Below are 20355 nucleotides of genomic sequence, written 5' to 3'. Positions count from 1 at the left end.
ATACATAGTTATTTATACATAGTGTAGGGAACAGTTCACACGGTGGGGTCGGCAATGACAGTATTCACACAGGGAGCAGGTTTCAAACAACCAAGAGGAATGTTTATTTAAATGATTTTAGGCAGAAAGCACAGTGCAAACAAAACAACTGTAACGCTGAGCGCTCCGGGTCCTGCTCCTGCCCCGGAGCGCTCGCGGCGTCCTGTTCATCCTTGCAGCACCCCGGTCAGACTCGGTGACCGGGAGTGCTGCTCTGTGTCCCCCGGCGGGGATGCGATCCGCGCGGTGGGACGTGCCTGCCCGCGGGTCGCATCCCGATCATCTCACCTGCCCCGTCCTCCGGCTCAGTCCCGGCGCGCGCGGCCCCGCTCTCTAGGGCGCGCGCATGCCGGGTCTCTCAGATTTAAAGGGCCAGTGCACCATTAATTGGTGCCTGGCCCAATCAGTTCCTAATCACTCCCTACACATAAAAACCCACTTTCCCTTCCTGTCCTTGCCGGATCTTTTTGCCCTTGTGCCAGTGAAAGCGTTCCCGTGTGCCTATTGCCGTGTATCCAGTCCCTTTGCTGTTGCCCCTGACTACGAACCGTTGCCGCCTGCCCAGACCTTCTGCTACGTCCGACCTTGCCTTTGCCTAGTCCTTGTGTACCACGCCTGTCTCAGCAGTCAGTGAGGTTGAGTCACTATCGGGTGGAACGACCTGGGGGTTACCTGCAGCAGCAAGTCCATCCCGCTTTGCAGCGGGCTCTGGTGAATACCAGTAACCCCTTAGATTCTGTTCTCCTGGTACGGCCCATGCCATCGCCTCACTGGCACAGAGGATCCACTCCCGTGTTCTTCCTGCTACCAACCCGGATCATGACAACAACAAAACCTAAGCCTGTCCGGCTCTAACTAAACATCAGGATACCTCGCTATCCTACTGTGGGCCTAATGTCTGGCCCCGTGCAAACTTACAAAATGTCCATTGAGGAAGGTTCAGACCTGGTAGGTTGGAGCTGCAGTTCTGGCTGTGGCTGCTTCTCATCTCAATATCTCCAGCCCTCAAACTCAAACAGCCCTTTACTATAGGACTTCCTCCCTAGCAATCAGCACAGGAAGCCTCACCTGAGAACACCTTAGATAAGGGAAACCCGTAGTGGACTTGGGGTGTGGACTGGAGCACTCCCACTTCCAACCTGTCCTCCAGTCCAGGAAATCAAGCCCATGTAACTTAAACAAAAGAGCCCTAGCAGACTATGCTCTGCTAAAGCAGCATATAACCTTCTGGATTTCCTTTATTGTGCCTGGCTGAGGAAACCAGGTTAATTATACACCCCATCCACCACTTTAATACATATTTAGGGAGGATTTTTCCTCCCTATATTTATAAACCTTACAGTGTTGAACCTTATCTGTCACTTCCCAGCCCAAACCTCCAATTTATCCAGATTCATTTGTGCACTGTCCTCTATTGTGTTATCTACTATATACAGTGCACTGTCCTCTATTGTGTTATGCACTATACACAGTGCACTGTCCTCTATTGTGTTAATCACTTTGCAGAACTTAGTATCATCTGCAAAGATTGATACTTTACTATACAATCCCTCTACAAGGTCATTAATAAATATATTAAATAGATTAGGAGTACGTACCATAAATAACCACCCTCTGTTTCCTATCACTGAGTTGGTGGTCCTAGGTTTCAACCTGATCTGACAGTTATTTCACGTATATGGCCAGTTTATGCTTCATGCACACGGCAGGGCCTTGATCTGTTGATCAGTGGGAATCCCAGGGGCCAGATCCACTGCAATACATTTATAAGTCCCAGGTAACCCCTTTACAGACCTATGAAATTATAGGAACAGTTTAGATATATACATAGATGTATATATTGACAATATTTCTGTTGGTATAGGGTGTGCTTTATACAGTCTGATACTGGTGTAATGGTGATAGTGTCTGACTATTGACAAGAGGAATGGTAATGCTAAGTTGTGTAATTATATTTCCAGAAGGAATAACATGTTCACAGCGCTTCAAAGGGGTATTCCAGGATATTTCTTAACTATGCTACAGGGGCTGTAAAGTTAGTGTAGTTCATAATATAGTGTCTGTACCTGTGTGTGATGGTGTTCTGGCAATTCTTCTGTGATTTTTGCCTTGATGTTTATTTTTAACAGCATACAAAATGAATGTCGTCTCAGGTTTTCCCAGGTTGCAGTGCAGCCCGAGACATTACATCACTAGTCAGGTGTTCAGAGGGAGCCTGTCTTTGCTTCAATGGGTATAGCGACCGCTGGGTGTAAAAGAGATCATTCTGCAGTCAATTGTAGTTTTGCAACAGCTGCAGGCACCCTGATTAGAAAACACTGGTCTACTGGATAATAGGGAGCACAGGTGTGTTTCAATTGGTCCGGTGGCTCCTGTGTGGGAGGGATAAAAGTGACCTCACACTTCCAAATAAGGAACCATGGGACTTAAAGTTGGGGGGGGGGGAGGGGACTCCTACAGGAAATAGGCATTTCACAAAAATATAGCCACAGCATTATGGTTGACTAAGAACATAGAGGAAGATTTATCAAAACCTGTGCAGAGGAAAAGCTGCCCAGTTGCCCATAGCAACCAGTCAGATCGCTTCTTTCATTTTCCACCATACCTCTGCAAAATGAAAGAAGCAATCTAATTGGTTGCTATGGGCAACTGGGCAAATTTTCCTCTGTACAGGTTTTGATAAATCTCTTCCACAGTTGTTTAGCTCCAAGACAAGCAAAGATTCTTCCTAAGCATATCTATTACTGTCTGGCAGGTAAGTACTAAAATTACCTCATGGTAGATAACCCTATTAATACTATAAACTAAAGGTACACATAGGGAGTGCCTTCTGATGCATACCTGTGACCAGGGGCGTACCTAGAGCAATTGGCACCCGGGGCGGATCCTTTGTTTGGCACCCCCCACCCGCACCCCCCTTAATAACACCCCCCTCCCTTCCCCCCCTTTATTTCCCCCCCTCCTCCCCCCTCCCAGGAGCGGACTGACAACACTCGGGGCCCACGGACCAAAAAAAAAAGCAAGGGCCCCTACTAGGCTCTGCAGTCAATCTTCTGCCACGCCCCAATTCCACCTAAATCCCACACACAATAAACTAAAATTTATATATATAAGAAACACTTTAACATAGGTAAATTTCCATGACCAATAATACTGGTATACAAAGAGTAAATATATACCACCACACAATAACTGGATAATATAGACCAGTATACTATAAAGGATCTGTATAAGTGGTTATATACAGGACCATATGGCGGTAGATATCAGCTGTACACAGGGGGGGGGGGGATTTTTCATTGTATATAGAGCTATTTAGTGTCTATTTTTGCGCAAATTTTGATAGAATTCTTATCACATTTTCTACGGTTAATTCTACCATTGAGTATTTTCTACTGTAGAATCAATTTACTAACTGCGGGGGGGTTTTTTTTGCGCCGAAAAAACGTGCAAACGGCATTTTCTTGCGCAAATATACAGCACCTCGGAGGACACTTACCAAAGTGTCTATTTTGGTACAGTAAGGACTGCAACTCCCATCATTGGACAGACTCTGCCCATGATGGGAGTTGTAGTCCTGGGGCTGAGGTGCAGATAGCAGCAGGTCATTATCCAGAGACCCGCTGCGATCTGCATTTATTAACTGTAAAACCGGCGGTACAAGCGCTACAATGCGCTGTCACCGGCTTCTATATACACAGTCATAATTCATAATCCCCGCCGCCGTGAGAGGGGAGCTCTGATTGGTCAATAGCTATCCACCAATCAGAGCTCCCCTCTCCCGGCAGGGATTATGAATTATTACAGTGTATATAGGAGCCGGTGGCAGCGCGATGTAGACGCTTGTACCACCGGCTTTTTAATTTAAATGCGGATCGCAGCGGATCATTTTGGAGATCTGCTGCGATCCGCATTACATCAGTGGCCCCCCAATTTAACCCATTCCCACAGAATGACATATATAAATGTCATGATGTGCAGGTAGTTTGCGCATCATGACATTAATATATGTCATGCAGCTACCCCGGCAACGCCCGGCATCGCACGGGTTAACTGGCAGAAGTCCCGCTGTTACCAGTGGGAGGGAACTTTTGCAAGCCCCCCCAGGACCATCTGTGGATGGTCCTGGTCAGTGATCATTGTGGTTGGTCCCTGTGGGCCAATCACAGTGATCGCTGACTGTGGGGGGGTTAAAGTTCAGATCCCCCCGCTCTTCCCGCCCCTAGAAGTTGGGCAGAGCGGGGGAAGAGGATCCCGGGAGCTGCGGTGGTCCGCGGAACATACCTGAGTGCGGAGGGACCGGCGGGGACGGCGCGGCAGGCAAGTCTAGAAGGCAGCTCCGGCATGTAAGTGGAAGCAGCAGTGAAGATCGCCGTAAAGTGATCTTCACTACTGCTTCTAGGTGTTTCAAAACTACAACTCCCAGCATGCCCAGACAGCCTTTGGCTGTCTGGGCATGCTGGGAGTTGTAGCTTTGCAACATCTGGAGGGCCGCAGTTTGGAGACCACTGTGCAGTGGTCTCCAATCTGTGCTCTTCCAGATGTTGCAAAACTACAACTCTCAGTATGCCCAGACAGTCCAGGCATGCTGGGAGCTGTAGTTCTGTAACATCTGGCCCTTCAGATGTTGCAGAACTACAACTTCCAGCATGCCTGGGCTGTCTGGGCATGCTTGGAGATGAAGTTTTTCAACAGCTGGAGGCACACAGGTTGGAAAACACTCAGTTTCCCAACCAGTGTGCCTCCAATTGTTGCAAAACTACAACTCCCAGCATGCCCAGACAGCCGAAGACTTTTTTTTTTTAATCAACTGGTGCCAAAAAGTTAAACAGATTTGTAAATTACTTCTATTAAAAATTCTTAATCCTTCCAGTACTTGTTAGCAGCTGTATACTACAGAGGAAATTCATTTATTTTTGGATTTCTTTTCTGTCATGACCACCTTGCTCTCTGCTGACAGAGAACTGTCCAGAGCAGCATATGTTTGCTCTGGGGATTTTCTCCTGCCCTGGACAGTTCCTGACATGGACAGAGGCGCCAGCAGAGAGCATTGTGGTCGTGACAGAAAAAAAAAAAAAAAAAGAATTTCCTCTGTAGTATACAGCCGGTAATAAGTACTGGAAGGATTAAGATTTTTTAACAGAAGTAATTTACGAATCTGTTTAACTTTCTGGCATTAGTTGATTTAAAAAAAAGACTTATTTTAGGGCGAATGTGAGTATTTACCAAAACAGATATGTCAGGTATTCTTTAAAAAGGTTTATAGGTATTGTTTGAAAAGGTTTTTGGGTGTTTTCCAAACAGCATGTCTCCAGCTGTTGCAAAACTACAACTCCCAGCATGCCCGGACAGCCTTTGGCTGTCCGGGCATGCTGGGAGTTGTAGTTTTGCAACAACTGGAGACACACTTTTTTGAAACACTACCCTATCCATAGTATAGGGAATAACTAGATGATCAGTGGAAGTCTGACCAATGAGCTTGGCAATGTTTGTAAGCCACAGAGAGAATGAATGAACTACTGGCCATGCTTGCATGGTCCAATGCTATTATTCCCAGGAACATTTCACCTCCATCAGTGAGGTCTCTGTACACTCACCAATCAGCTACTTATTCATAGGGGATAACTTTTGATTGTAGGATTAACTCTTTAATGTTAGCTGCCCCTATAGTCGGCAACACAAAGGCTAGAGGAAACAGGATAAAACTTTTATTTGACATATCTGTTTGTTAAAGTGTGCACACAAAATAGCTGACCTTTTATTTGTTTTATTTAGTCATTATTTATTATATTAAATAATCTGAAACTTGCGCGGATACCTTAAAAATAATTGTAACTTCATAGAAAATGTTTTATAGGAAAAAAAAAATCATAAAAATAGCATAGCTCTTGCTCTCCGGTTTTATCAAACGCTTCATCACACAGTGGAGAACAGCATGCTCTTCCTGCTATGATGTCTTTCGCTTCCATTATTACACCTATTTTATGTGAAATTTATTATCCCTTGACATTGACTTCTCCGTAGAAATTGTACTATGAAAAATGTCCCAAATAAAGAGTGTATTAAAAAGTCTACAACTCATAATGATAGTGTTACCTTTTATTATTAAATTTAGCTGCTATTTCAATTCACATTTCCTCGCCGGTTTGAGGAACCCAGTTGGCGCCGGCTGAATTTAGCGAGAATTCAGCTTCAGTGAGATTTATGTCTAGTCACACAGCACAGGAAAATGAATAATTTAATAGTCAGGTATGCTTCCATTTTAGCTAGTAACCATCAGAATCACAGCAGAGCTGCACAATCCATAAATGAATAATAAAAATCAAGCATTTCACAAATATTTCTCAATAGGAAACTCATAAATGGAAATCATATCCAATTATCTTTTCATAATGTAGAACAATCGCAGGTCCGAAAGACTGAATGGTAAATAAAAGATTCAATTATTAAATGGTGTAGGGTATCACAGGAAATATAGGGCCCCTCGCCCCACTCTGCCATATGTACTACTTTTTATTAAAGGTGTACTCCAGTTTAGGAAAATGTATTCCCTATCCAAAGAGCGGCCCAAACGGATACCCGCGGGATCTCCTGCACGGTGCTCCGGCTCACCTCGTGCACGGATCGGAGTCGGCATCTTTATGGGAGAGCCTAAGCACTGTACTCGTGTATCTCCGGCTCTCCCATAGAGATGCAAGAGATACATGGAGTTGGCATGTTGACCACCGCTTCGTATGATGTCGACACAGCTCCTTGCATCTGTAGAGCCAGGGTAAATGACAGGAGGGTCCCAGCGACCGAACCTCTTTTTCCTAAACTGGACTACTCCATTAATGTCCTGTATAATTTCATAATACATTTTTACAGTCGTGAAGTTAAAATATAACATTCTGGATTTATGAAGCCACCACTAAGGGGAGCTGAGTGTATATTGGTTTCTACTTGCTAGCTTGTATCGTCATGTTGCACTGGTTCCCCTGCAGCTGCATTTAGCATTTTCCTCCCAGCTGCCACAATGCTTTTGCGTCTAGCCATCCTGCTCATGGTAGCATGCGTGCACCAGCTCCCGACTTCTTAAAAGGACAGTTTAAAAACAAGCCCTGACCATGACTACTGCCAATATGTAACAGTCTATTATAAGGACACTTCTTAAAGTTTTCTGAGACAAAGAAAAAATGTCCATTTGGATCATGTTGTCCAAAAAGGTGTTTGTTCTGGATCTTTCTTTTCCTGTGTCGGCTTGTATACTTGGCAAACACTAGTTATATGCTCCCCATCAGACCAACTACTGTTTATAACCAAACTCTGCCTATCTTGACCCAAACACTGACTGACTATGACTAGGGCTGCCATTATTTTGGGGCCCCTAACTCAACTCAAGACCTGGAAAAGTATGGGAATGAGTATTTAAATACATATGGGTTCAGGCAGTATAATTTTGACATAATGCATCCAGTTATGTACTATTGAATCTGACTGCATTAACATACCTGCAGACCTGGCTGCTTGGCTACTTTAGTTACTGGCAGTGGCAGCTGGCTGCAAGCAGATTTGTAGTGGAGGCCACCAATGGTGCATGGGACTCGAAGGGCACACATGATGTAGATGCTGCAGGCTGCAATTTTCCTGCTGACCTGTCACTGCCCATGTGCTGCGCCGTCACTCACTATCGCCAGCGTCACTCACTATAGGCTGGCCTTACATGCCCGCAAATGCCTATAAAGGCTATAAACACTTTTCCTGAATGTAAAAGAAATTGAAAATTTAGAAATTTAGAAAATGCTAATTTCTAAATAGTCTTCATTAAATATTTCCTACCATTTAGCTACTATCTAGAAACATATCGTATTTATTGGCGTATAACACGCATTTTTTAGGCTAAAATTTTTAGCCTAAAGTCTATCTGCGTGTTATACGCTGATAAACCGCTACAGTTCAATGATTTAAAGCGGGCGCTTTAAATCAATGAACTGCAGTGGCTTTTGCAGGGCCAGAGACCTGCCGTCACTGCCCGCTTCTCTGCCCCTGTCTATCCTGGGGTCCAGAGACCACCGCTGCCCCATTCCCTCCCTCATCCCCGGTTTTATAATTACCTGTTCCCGGGGTCCACGCTGCTTCTGGCTCCAACAGTGTCCTGCGTTGTTGCTATGCGCTACGCTGCGCAATGATGTCTTCAACGCGACGTCACCGTCAGTGGCCTGGCGCACAATGACAGCGCAGGACGCCTCCGGAGCCAGAAGCAGCGTGGACCCCGGGGACAGATAATTATAAAACCGGGGATGGGGGAGGTAATGGGGCAGCGGTGGCGGCGGGCTCTGGATAGCCAGGGGCAGTGACTGCCTCTCTCCCCCTGCCTTTCCGGGGGGGCCTCTGCGGGGTCAAAAACAGTCTATCAGGGTATACACATGCACACACACGCACCCTCATTTTACCAAGGATATTTGGGTAAAAAACCTTTTTTACCCAAATATCCTTGGAAAAATGAGGGTGCGTGTTATAGGCCGGTGAGTGGTATACCCCAATAAATACGAAAATCCATCAGACAGACTTTCTGCTCTCTCAGTGTTAGAAATAGCAGCAGATAGGGTTGTGGTTGGGGAAGAGAAACCTTGTAGGAAAGCTCACATGGGCTGTAGAGAGAGAAAGAAGAGCAGATACAAGGCAATCTGTCAGGGAGAATTGTATAGGCTGTGTACGAGTACATACAGCAAGCTGCAGAGACTGTTGAAACTAATATAAGAAACATTTAAAAAAAATACTGCAAATGTTTTTGCATCATATTAAGATCAAAGCAAGAATGAAAAATTATTTTCAAATGTCTCAGTAGCCTTTAAGGATGAAGAACGTACCTTTCCTTTAGCACTAAGGCAAATCTGTTTGTGACCCAGTGGGCCCACTACTCCTCTTGGCATTATTACATTGAACTCATTGGGACCTGCATAAATCAGTAGGCAGTGAGTTCCTTCTAATTTTGACTGCAGGAAAATGCATTGGCTGTGTGACTGGAAGCAGAAGTTTAGTGCCAGTTCCCTCCCAGATGTTTTGTCCTATAAGTCCAATAGTGGACCTTTGGTGTCTCTCATGCATATGGTAGGTCACCACTGTCTTTTATATATATATAGCATATATAGCTATAGACATAAAGCACAGAATATGGAAATTCTGAACAAATCTGTCATTGTATAAAAAAAATGTATAAAAAAGAGTTTGAATTGAACTGGAAAACCATATCCAAACTTTCCACCACCATTAACACATTGTAGTTTATTCACATATAGGCAGCATCTTTTATTACCTGTGATATTAAATAAGTACGGTAAGGCTGGAAATCTCCAGAATTTTATGCCTGTTTATGGGAAGATCAGACAGCTCTCTTCTATGTATGGGCAGCTTTACACATAGGCTGGGTTCACACATTGTAAAATCAGATCATAAAAACAGCAATAAAATAGCTATAAATAGCATTTATTTATTTTAATCTAATAACATGTTCTATTAAAGTCTATGGAAATGCAACCGTGGGTGCACATCCTATAAAAAAAAAAAAAAAGTAATTCCAACATTGTGCACTTAAAGCCGCTTTTCTACAGACTTTAATAGAACACATTATTAGATTTATTTATTTTTTATGCCACTTTTTATACCTATTTTACTGATGTTTTTTTTTGTTGTTGTTGTTGGGGTTTTAAGAGTGGTCTCCTCCTGAGCTATTGCACATGAATAAATATTATAATCCTTACCATTCTTCTAGTTTTTCTTTTTGTATATTTCTTTATGGAGCTGTAAAACATGAGGGATGAGGGTCCAGCACCATTTGGAAAATGTGACCTCCTGTAGAACAATCCAGTATAATAAAGCTTTGCTCCAAAAGAAATATGTGCCCTGTGTCTTACTGAACTTTAAAGTAGAACAGGTGGGGGCACATAACTATTTGGAAAATATGACTTTCTAATATACAACGCTCAAAAATTCTATTGCAGCAAAGTCCCATTGTTTTCAATGGGATTCTGCTGCACTGTGCACACCATGGAATGTCCGTGGTGGAAACATCTGCCACAGAAGTTCCGATTCCAGCCTCTGGAGAAAGAATTGACATGTCAAGTCTTTCTGCTGATTCTCTCTGAAATACATTGCCGTCTATGGATACGGCGCATTTCAGAGCAGTCCTAGCGGCGTCATTTTGTGCCGGAGCCCGCTGTCTGCAGAATGTCTGCGGGAAATTTTCCGGGCAAACATTCCGCAAAATATCCCCCATGTGAACATAGCATTATAGCTTACATAATCTGCCAGAGCCGCAGAATCCAATTGAAAACAATAGAACTCTGCTGCAATGGAATTTCCAAGTGGGATTTTTCTGCAGATTTTTGAGGATTATGGAAAAAATGCGTAAGTAAAATAAAGTATAGCAGTGAAGTGTGAACATATGAGCAAAGTTTTGATCACTAGAACAACCCAGGAGAAGGATGCTCTTAGCGCATTCTCTCCTGAATCTGTGTCACGTGACCAAGACCTTCCTATAATGCAAGTCTATGGGACCATCTCCCTGACAGAGACACAGATAAAGCAGGCCATAGTAACCAGGACTGACCTATAGTTTTATAATGACAGATAAAGCCCACATTATGGTGTAATAAAATAAAATTCTTATGCTGAGAGATGTCTATGTAAAGATGATGTGTTTGTGATTCCAGGATCTGCTATCATGCCACTTCTAAAAACAATAAGGAGCATTGAGCCCCTATGGAGAGACTGGGATAGGAAGGCCCAGAAGTCAGGCCTGAGGAGCACCATGTACAGTGGCAGTGGAGATCAGTACACAGGGGAATGGAGGAATAATCTGATGCATGGTAAGACTAGTGGCATGTATTTCCTACTACTGTACAAAGCCCTGATTTCATATTGCGGCAAGGTGATGGAATACTAGAATAACATTCCATATTTCAATCACCTTTATAGTCCATGCTCAGTCTCAGCAAAGCAGCTGTGTCTCTTGCTTTGTGTCCTATAAGAATAAGATTGTTTCCTGCACAATGTTATACAAGAATCTCCAAGTTCAGAGGGGTTTTCAAAGAAAAATTAACTAATGAGCTATCTTCAGGATAGGTCATCAATATCAGATCGGTGGGATGCCGACACCCTGTTCCATCTCCAATCAGCTGTGAGAAGTTCACGCTCAATAGTCAAAAGTTTTGATCAGTGGGGTATGAGTGTTGAGACCTCCACCGATCAAGAGAACAAACTTCTACACACTCTTCTACCAACTCCGTGTCACGTGATTGAGGCAAACTTGCCATGTAAGTCTTTGAGCATTTCTTGATCAAGTTACATGAAGCCAGGAAAAGGGACACACAGCAGGGTAGACTTCTCCCTGCTTGTTCTCCTGATCGATGGACATCTCAACACTTATATCCCCACTGATCAAGACCTTTGACACGTCGCTAGGACGTGTCAAAAGTTATTACAAATAACAGGTACTCTTTAAATTTCTGCTTGTACCTGTTATTCCAGGTAAAGGCAAATATGTCTACAAAAAGGCCAATGCCATCTACCAAGGAGACTGGATATGTGGGATGAGGAGTGGATATGGGACGTATGCTGTGAAAGACGCCACCACTGAAGAATACATCAGAGTTTATGCTGGATACTGGATGAATGACAAGAAACATGTAAGCTATTCGCTATTCCTGTTACTTGACTGGTGAAAAATATTGGAGAATTCCTGTGGAATGTGATGACATCCAGATAGGGTCCAGGCTACTACGACCCCAATATATTAAGGTCTCATAAAATCTAATGTATTGATAAGACCTATCACAAGAGATAATGGAAAAGAGCAATGTGACAAGAGACCTACTATAGCTATACAGTGGTCCCTCAACTAACAATTGGCTCAGGTTACAACACACAATGGTCTTTTCTGGATCATTGATACACAACATACAATGTCACAGACAGTCCAGATCTGTGAAACATACCAATCAGAATGAGCATTCACTGATAAAACAACTGTATTACTGAAGTGCATGCACTGACTGGCTCTCTGGAAGTGCCCCCTACAGGGAGGTTTTTACATCTTCTGTACTACTCTTTACCTGTGCCAGGGTGTTACTGTATGAGTAGCGCTGCAGCCAGAAGCTCTGGACGCGAGAGCACTCCTGCCCCGTTTCCCCGAACTGGCTCTGCTGCAGTTCGCATAGCGGGATGCGCCTGCATGCGAACGCCAGGCCATCACTCACCTCCCCGCGTCTCTGTCCCCTCCGCTGTCCCTGGCTGTCGGGGCGTGCGTCCCCTCCTTCTAGGGCACGTGCGCGGCGGCTTTCTGTAATTTAAAGGGCCAGCACACCATTGATTGGTGCTTTTCTGGTCCTGACAACAGTGCCCGCATGCGAACGCTGGGCTGTCACTCACCTACCCACGTCTCTGTCCCCTCTGCTGTCCCTGGCTGCCGGCGCGTGCGTCCCCGCCTCCTAGGGCGCGTGCGTGCCGGCTTCCTGTGATTTAAAGGGCCAGAGAACCATTGATTGGTGCTTGTCTGGTCCTGAACTTATTTAATCCCGCACTTCCTTTTGACCCATGCCGGATCTTTGTGCCCCACAGCCTTAGAGAAAGCATTCTATACTTTTTTTCTGCCTTCTGTGTACCAGACCTCCTTGCTACATTTCCTGACCAGGCTACAGTGCCACCTGTCCTGACCTTTCTGCCTGTCCCCGACTACGAGTTTGCCTTATCTTTCCTGTGCCACGCTTCACCTCGGCAGCCTGTGTGGACGAGTCGTATCAGGGGTAGCGACTTGGGTGCCGCCTGCCGCAGCAAGTCCATTCCGCTTTGCGGCGGGCTCTGGTGAAAACCAGCGGCACCTTAGACTCTGCTCCCTGGTACAGCCCACATCATCCACACAGGCTCAGCAGATCCACTTTACCACTGCAGTTACACAGGGTTAGCTGCTCCTTTGGACACCAGGTAAAAGCAGCTCCATTTGGCTTTTTTAGGACATTGCATGTACTGTACAGGACCCTGAAGAAGCTCCTGTCCTCTACATAGACAGTAATTACAGCTCCCAGCAGCTCTTTCTTACTTTTATATGTAAAGACTTGCTTTATCTGTATTAGTTATCTACTAATTTGTCTTTAATCCTTACTTTTTTTCCTATTTTTGGATGACATTTTGGGTCTTCAGAATCAATTATCGGGTTTCCATAGAGTTCTGGTCTCAACATACAATGGTTTCAACATACAATGGTCGTCCTGGAACCAATTAATATTGTAACTTGAGGAACCACTAAATGTGATTTGTTGATGTGTCTCTTTATAGGGATATGGCACTTACTATTACTCAGATGATGAATACTATGAAGGTGGCTGGGAGTGCGGTAAAAGGAGCGGATGGGGCAAGATGCTGTACACCAATGGTGACATCTATGAAGGAGAATGGCATAATAACAAGTGCTGTGGACTTGGAATGCTCTTCTTAGGTACTTCCTGATATTTTAATATTATCTTCTATATTACTATGCTTCTTCCTCACTTAGAAGAACCTTGACTGATTTATACAGATAAATCCAGTTATGATTTTAGGTCAAGGGCCTACAATCTAGACAGTAGAGTGGTGTTTTCCAAACAGTGTGCTTCCGGCTGTTGCAAAACTACAACTCCCAGCATGCCCGGACAGCCGAAGGCTGTCCGGGCATGCTGGGAGTTGTAGTTTTGCAACAGCTGGAGGCACACTGTTTAAAAAAACACTGTGTCAGAGCTCAACTTAATCAATGCATGCTAAGGCTTCTAGTTCAACTGTTGAGTGAAAAGTTGGAGACCACTATTTTACAGTAAGGATCCCTAATGTGTGTTTTAGGATCTGTAGAAGAGGAAGATAGTCATGGAATTAAAGGGTACTCCGGTGAAAAACTTTTTTTTTTTTTTATCAACTGGTGCCAGAAAGTTAAACAGATTTGTAAATGACTTCTATTAAAAAAATCTTAATCCTTCCTGTACTTATTAGCTGCTGAATACTACAGCGGAAATTCTTTTCTTTTTGAAACACAGAACTGTCTGCTGACATCATAAGCACAGTGTTCTCTGCTGACATCTCTGTCCATTTTATGAACTGTCCAGAACAGCATATGTTTGCTATGGGGATTTCCTTTTACCCTGGACAGTACCTAAAATGGACAGAGATGTCAGCAGAGAGCACTGTGCTCATGATGTCAGCAGAGAGCTCTGTGTTTCAAACAGAAAATAATTTCCACTGTAGTATTCAGCAGCTAATAAGTACAGGAAGGATTAAGATTTTTTAATAGAAGTAATTTACAAATCTGTTTAACTTTCTGGCACCACTTGATTTAAAAAAAAAAAAGTTTTTCACCGGAGTACCCCTTTAAACTACTCCATTACTTTGTCTCCTAACAGCAAACAAGAATTGCTATGAAGGTTCCTGGAGGAATGGAATGAAGCACGGTCCTGGGAAATTTTACTTTTTTGACACAGGGAGAATCTATGATGGAGTTTGGGTAAAAGATATCCCCAAGTGTGGAACTCTGGAGGACGCTGACTGCTCAGAAGCACTGAACACAGAGAAGCTGCCTATTCCAGAGGTAAAGACTTTTTGTTAAATGGGCACTTTAAAAAAAAACTTTTGACATGTTGTAGTGACATGTTGATAGTTTTGGTCAGTTGGGGTCTAAGTGTTCAGACCCCGACCAATCGCTAGAATGTTCTGGAAGAAAAGCGCACTAAGCGAGACAAATTAACAATGTAAAGTCTATGTGATTGTCTCGGTCACCAGCGCTTTTAACCCCGTTTGTTCTAAAAATTCCTCAGGGCCTGAACACTCAGATCACGACCGATCAAAACTTTTGACATTTTTGTCAAAAGTTTTTTAAAGGGGTAGTCCGTTGGAAAACAGTTTTTTTTTTTAAATCAACTAGTGCCAGAAAGTTAAACGGATTTGTATATTACTTCTATTAAAAAATCTTAATCTTTCCCGTACTTATCAGCTGCTGTATAATACAGAGGAAGTTGAGTTGTTCTTTTCTGTCTGACCACAGTGCTCTCTGCTGACACCTCTGTCCATGTCAGGAACTGTCCGTAGCAGGAGAGGTTTGCTATGGGGATTTGCTCCTGCTCTGGACAGTTCCTGACATGGACAGAGGTGTCAGCAGAGAGCACTGTGGTCAGACAGAAAAGAACAACTCAACTTTCTCTGTAGAAACAGCAGCTGATAAGTACTAGAAGGATTAGGATTTTTTAATAGAAGTAATTTACAAATCTGAATATATAATGCAAATAGCGCAAAAAAAATGGATGTGGTAACGTATGTGTTAGGATTCGGCAGGCTGGATGTGGATTCTCTGTGTCAGCGAGGGATTGGCGTGGACCGTGTCGGTGGACCGGTTCTAAGTTGCTACTGGCATTCACCAGAGCCCGCCGCAAAGCGGGATGGTCTTGCTGCGGCGGTAGTAACCAGGTCGTATCCACCGGCAACGGCTCAATCTCGCTGACTGCTGAGAAGGCGTGGGACAGAAGAACTAGACAGAGGCAAGGTCAGACGTAGCAGAAGGTCGGGGCAGGCGGCAAGGTTCGTAGTCAATGGCGATAGCAAGAGGTCAGGAACACTGGTAAAGCAAACACTATAACGCTTTCTCAACCTATATATATTTTGTCGCAAGGGCATTGAATTCCATATATAACTCCAGATGTTTTACAGTGCAGATGTCCTTTTATTTTATATTCAATTTTTTGCGTAGGGATTTGTATATGAAAAAGTCAGACTGCTGTTTTTAGTGAGTTTGCACATTTTGCAATGCTTACACGGAATGAAACCATCCTTTATGGGTAGAAATGAATGAGGGTGATTAGTTGCCTTTTGTATTGGTTTTACTATCTGTTTAACAGTGGGAGCTATTTTATTTCCAATGTTCTTTATATACAAAAGATGGAGTGGCCGGGATCTGTTCATCTATTATTTTATCACTCAGTAAAATGTCCCAATGTTTTTTTTACAGTTTTCTGAAACAGGTGACTCTGCTTACTGTAGTTTGTAATGATGGGAATTTTGAGTTTTTAATTTTGTATTACCTGGTCTTTCTTATTATTTTTTTCTTGTTCTTGTTGTTTTACTATTAGTGTTTTCCTGTTTCCTTGTTCGATTTCTTTGTGTATATTTCTCAATGTATTACTGTCATACCTTTTGGAGATGAATTTATTTTCCAGTTCTAGATCCTCCCTATTGTACTGCTCTGTCTCCATGGAGTTTCTACGCAAACGGAGAAATTGACTCTGCAGGATATTCTGTAGACAAATTGGCAGGTGGCAGGTGGCCCTCTTAGAGAAGTCTATCATTTACCCTGGGGGCCAACTTGGTGCAAACCTGGTCCTATGGAAAAGGTTCATTGACGACATGGTCTTTGTTTGGAAGGGGGACACCACCAGTAGTAGTAGACAGTGTCCCCTTGCAAACAGCAGCAGCCCCCCCACCTTGTAGACAGTGCCCCCTTGTAAACAGCAGCCCCCCCCCCTTGTAGACAGTGTCTCTTTGTAAACAGCAGCAGCTCCCCCCCCTTGTAGACAGTGCCCCCTTGTAAACAGCAGCCCCCCCCCCCTTGTAGACAGTGTCCCTTTGTAAACAGCAGTGCCCCCACGGTAGTTGCACACCTGCAGTTGCCGCCCCACATCCCTGTTCTGTCGTCTGTATCATAGCCTCCTATGGAGGAGCATGTGACATATACGTCACTCCTCCTTCCTCCGTAGCGTTACACTGGGCGCAGGGGAGGAGGTGGAGTGACGTAAGTGTCACATGTTCCTCCATAGGACGCCATGATGCGGACGGCAGAACGGGGATGCGGACGGCAGAACGGGGCAGCAGCCGCCGTGCAGCAGGTATCGGCCTTGGTATCGGGGACATAAAACGAGTCCCTGATACCATGAAAATGCCGGGTATCGGCCCTGATAACGATACTAGTATCGGTATCGGGACATCCCTAGTTATTAGTCACATGATAATGATTGTCACATGTTAAAGTCATATGTTTTGTTACCCAGAGAGCACCAGGTGACCAGATGACCGCAGCTAGCCTATGGGCTCCTTCCTGAGCCCCTCTTCATAAGGAAGAGAGGAGCTGCAATCTGTCTCTTTATTCAAGTCCAGTCGAGGTGTCTCAGGGCCAGTGCCCGGCGCATCTGGAGGCCTCAAGCCTAAATTACAACCACAAGTCAGTATGTCAAGTCATCTCTGTCTGCTGTCACTATCTTCAGTCAAGTCAAGTCTATTATAGTCAGCGTGGCTGGGCTAAAGTCTAGCCAAGTCACTGCAAGTCCCAGCAAGCTGCAAGGTCTCTTGTGTTACTGGTCACCTCTCTGGGATCCTGGCCTAGCTGTAAAGACTGTACCACCTGTCTACTTCAGTAAAGCTACCGTTAACCCTGACCTGGCCTTGGACTCTTATTTGCCCTGCCTAACTAGGACTAGCAGTGCAACCGTTCGGGTGGTTGTCGGTTTAAACCACACCCTGGCATCATGAACATTGAGGGCTTAATACCATCTACCCCTGGGCAACTACACAATCAGGAAAAATAAGAAAATAATAAGAAAGACCAGGTAATACAAAATTCAAAACTCAAAATTCCCATCATTAATATGACTATAAAATACTTTAAAACTGCTTATGTGAAGTTTTTACTTTTCAAGGTGACCTATAATGATCTACCGGATATGTTTATAATATCCGCAACATCCAAAGATATGATTCTGCAAATTAATATTTCTACATACAGCTGAGTGATTGCTTTAGTAATATTTATATAACTGTGTTATATTTGTTATGTATTGTTCCTTGGCCACGTTGTTTTCTTTGGCCAATCTTTCCTTTGTTGTAAATTTCTCAAAAAAAAATCCAATAAAAATTATTTAAACCAAAATTCCCATCATTAGAAACTACAGTAAGCAGAGTCACCTGTTTCAGAAAATTGTAAAAAAAAAAACATTGGGACATTTTACTGAGTGATAAAATAATAGATGAACAGATCCCGGCCACTCCATCTTTTGTATATAAAGAACATTGGAAATAAAATAGCTCCCACTGTTAAACAGATAGTAAAACCAATACAAAAGGCAACTAATCACCCTCATTCATTTCTACCCATAAAGGATGGTTTCTTTCCATGTAAATATTGCAAAATGTGCAAACTCACTAAAAACACAAGCCTGACTTGCCATATACAAAACCCGAAGGAAAAAATTGAATATAAAATAAAAGGACATCTGCACTGTAAAACATCTGGAGTTATATATGAAATTCGATGCCCTTGCGACAAATTATATATAGGTTGCACAAAAAGGCAGCTACGGACCCAACTAGGAGAACACACATAATATCCAAAGAGGATATGAGGCACATTCCCTATCCTTACATTACAAGGAAAACACCAACAACAACTCACTGGATGTAAATTCTTTGGGATAGAAAAAATAATTCATAGCCAAACTGTCCAGAGACAAATCAAGGTGGATTTTCAATATGAACACTTTAATCCCACACGGCTTAAATTTTGAATTCGAAATTTTTGGCTTTTTATAATCTATATCACAATATATACAACACATCAGAACCCCTCTGTGACCCTGAAAATAATCTGGAACCTCAGCATCCACGCAAACATCCATAAACAAAACATCAATATGCTATATAATGAGAGGCTTCATCATTCGCAGGTTATAAAAGACAACAGAGGTTATAGACATACCATCCCCGATGAAGGAAACGGCTTCTTTGTTTCTGAAACGCATTGGAAAGGTTTGTGGACCTCTACAACCCCCGTAGTGACGTCACTACTCGGAGTCAAACATCATCTGACTAACCACGAATCGAGGAAGTCACAGTCGAGACGCCGCCGGCCGGGGCGCTCTCCTGTCACCTCTCAGGATATCGGATACAGACTTCTGTTTGGATAAAGCAGCAAGCACAGATCAGTCACTGGGTCTTCTCATTTTCTCACTAGCTGCTCACACCAGCACATTTCAAGCTGTGAGTCATAATAGTGAGCTCCCTCTGAAGCTCTGTGTGTCCGCTCATAGCAGATGCGCAGTGGGAAATCCCCCATTACAAGCAGACACACAGAGTTACCCGGCCGCAGCATGGAGCTCACTCTTGTAACTGCTGTCGGTGAATTCGCAGTGTAAAATACGCTGTAGTTGCGCTACGTGTGACCCTTCCCTAAGGGTGTATAAACATGTATAATTGTCTGCAAATATTTGATGCACAGGATTTGAAGCTTCAGATTAGAAGCCGTGTTCAATGATTGTTTACATTGAAATCTTCAGCATAAAATCTGCAGCTTCAGATCCTGGGCATCAAATATGCGCAGGATACTGTAAGTGTGAATACACATTTATCATGTGCTTATGTCTCTAATCTCAATCGCTGTTTTGTTGTTTAAGGTGAAAGTGGCCAACCCCAAAGAAGTCCTTGAGGAAGTTCAAAGGTCCATTCTCCAAGAAGAGAAAAGAAAAAGTGACGCCACCTAATCTAACCACAAGTGTGCCCAAGAGCCCGAGAACACGACTGACACGATGGGCATGCCTCAGGGGTAATAGCAATATAACCACGAATATCATATAGATGTAATACTAGCAACTCATCTATATAAATAATAAAAATAATAAGGAATCATTAAAAGGTATATAGTTCTAAAAAAAATAAAAACTGTACCAGCATCTAAGCTCAAAACATGTGGGCATGAGATGTAAGGTGCCATGCTATGTGTGCACCTTACGGAAGCTATGGGCATACCTTTTGTTTACTAACATCTTAACTTTACTCTAAAACATTCTATTTGGCAGGATTTGTTTGTGTAAGTGATATATATATATATATATATATATATTTTTTTTTTTTTTTTTTTTAATATATATATATATATTTATTTATTTATTTTTTTTTTTTTACTTATTTTTGAAGGAGAGGAAATTTTTTTTCGTTTCAGTATGAAGTAAAAAAAAACAACAACTGTGTGTGAACTAATAAAAAACTGTGTGTGAACTAATAAAAAACTGTGTGTGAACTAATAAAAAACTGTGTGTGAACTAATAAAAAACTGTGTGGGAACTAATAAAAAACTGTGTGGGAACTAATAAAAAACTGTGTGTGAACTAATAAAAAACTGTGTGGGAACTAATAAAAAACTGTGTGTGAACTAATAAAAAACTGTGTGTGAACTAATAAAAAACTGTGTGTGAACTAATAAAAAACTGTGTGTGAACATAGCCTTTATCTAAAGGAGTATGAGAGCTAGCTCAAATGAGGGTAAGTATTTCCAGTGCAATCTCC

At 43.1% G+C, this 20355-nt stretch overlaps 1 protein-coding gene across 6 annotated transcripts in view; it reads left to right on the top strand.

The window, feature by feature from the left end:
- Positions 1 to 19904, top strand: part of LOC130274198 (MORN repeat-containing protein 3-like) — a 35417-nt gene extending 15513 nt beyond the window's left edge. For 2 of the 6 annotated variants that reach the window (XM_056522240.1, XM_056522242.1), the window contains exons 2-6: positions 10731 to 10886; positions 11548 to 11705; positions 13351 to 13510; positions 14442 to 14626; positions 19467 to 19901. In XM_056522240.1, the coding sequence (XP_056378215.1) occupies positions 10742 to 10886; positions 11548 to 11705; positions 13351 to 13510; positions 14442 to 14626; positions 19467 to 19553 (735 nt within the window). In that variant the 5' untranslated portion in view covers positions 10731 to 10741 and the 3' untranslated portion in view covers positions 19554 to 19901. Of the gene's footprint in view, positions 1 to 1696; positions 1817 to 2248; positions 2386 to 2639; positions 2795 to 10730; positions 10887 to 11547; positions 11706 to 13350; positions 13511 to 14441; positions 14627 to 19466 lie in introns of those variants that run through there. The other 4 variants (XM_056522244.1, XM_056522238.1, XM_056522241.1 and 1 more) reach the window with 4 other exon arrangements.
- The last annotated feature ends 451 nt before the right edge of the window (positions 19905 to 20355 follow it).

The sequence above is a fragment of the Hyla sarda genome, chromosome 5 (assembly GCF_029499605.1).
Source record: "Hyla sarda isolate aHylSar1 chromosome 5, aHylSar1.hap1, whole genome shotgun sequence".
Lineage (NCBI taxonomy): Eukaryota > Metazoa > Chordata > Amphibia > Anura > Hylidae > Hyla > Hyla sarda.
The sequence above is the reverse complement of the archived record's forward strand: the minus strand, read 5'-3'. Positions and strand labels throughout refer to the sequence as shown.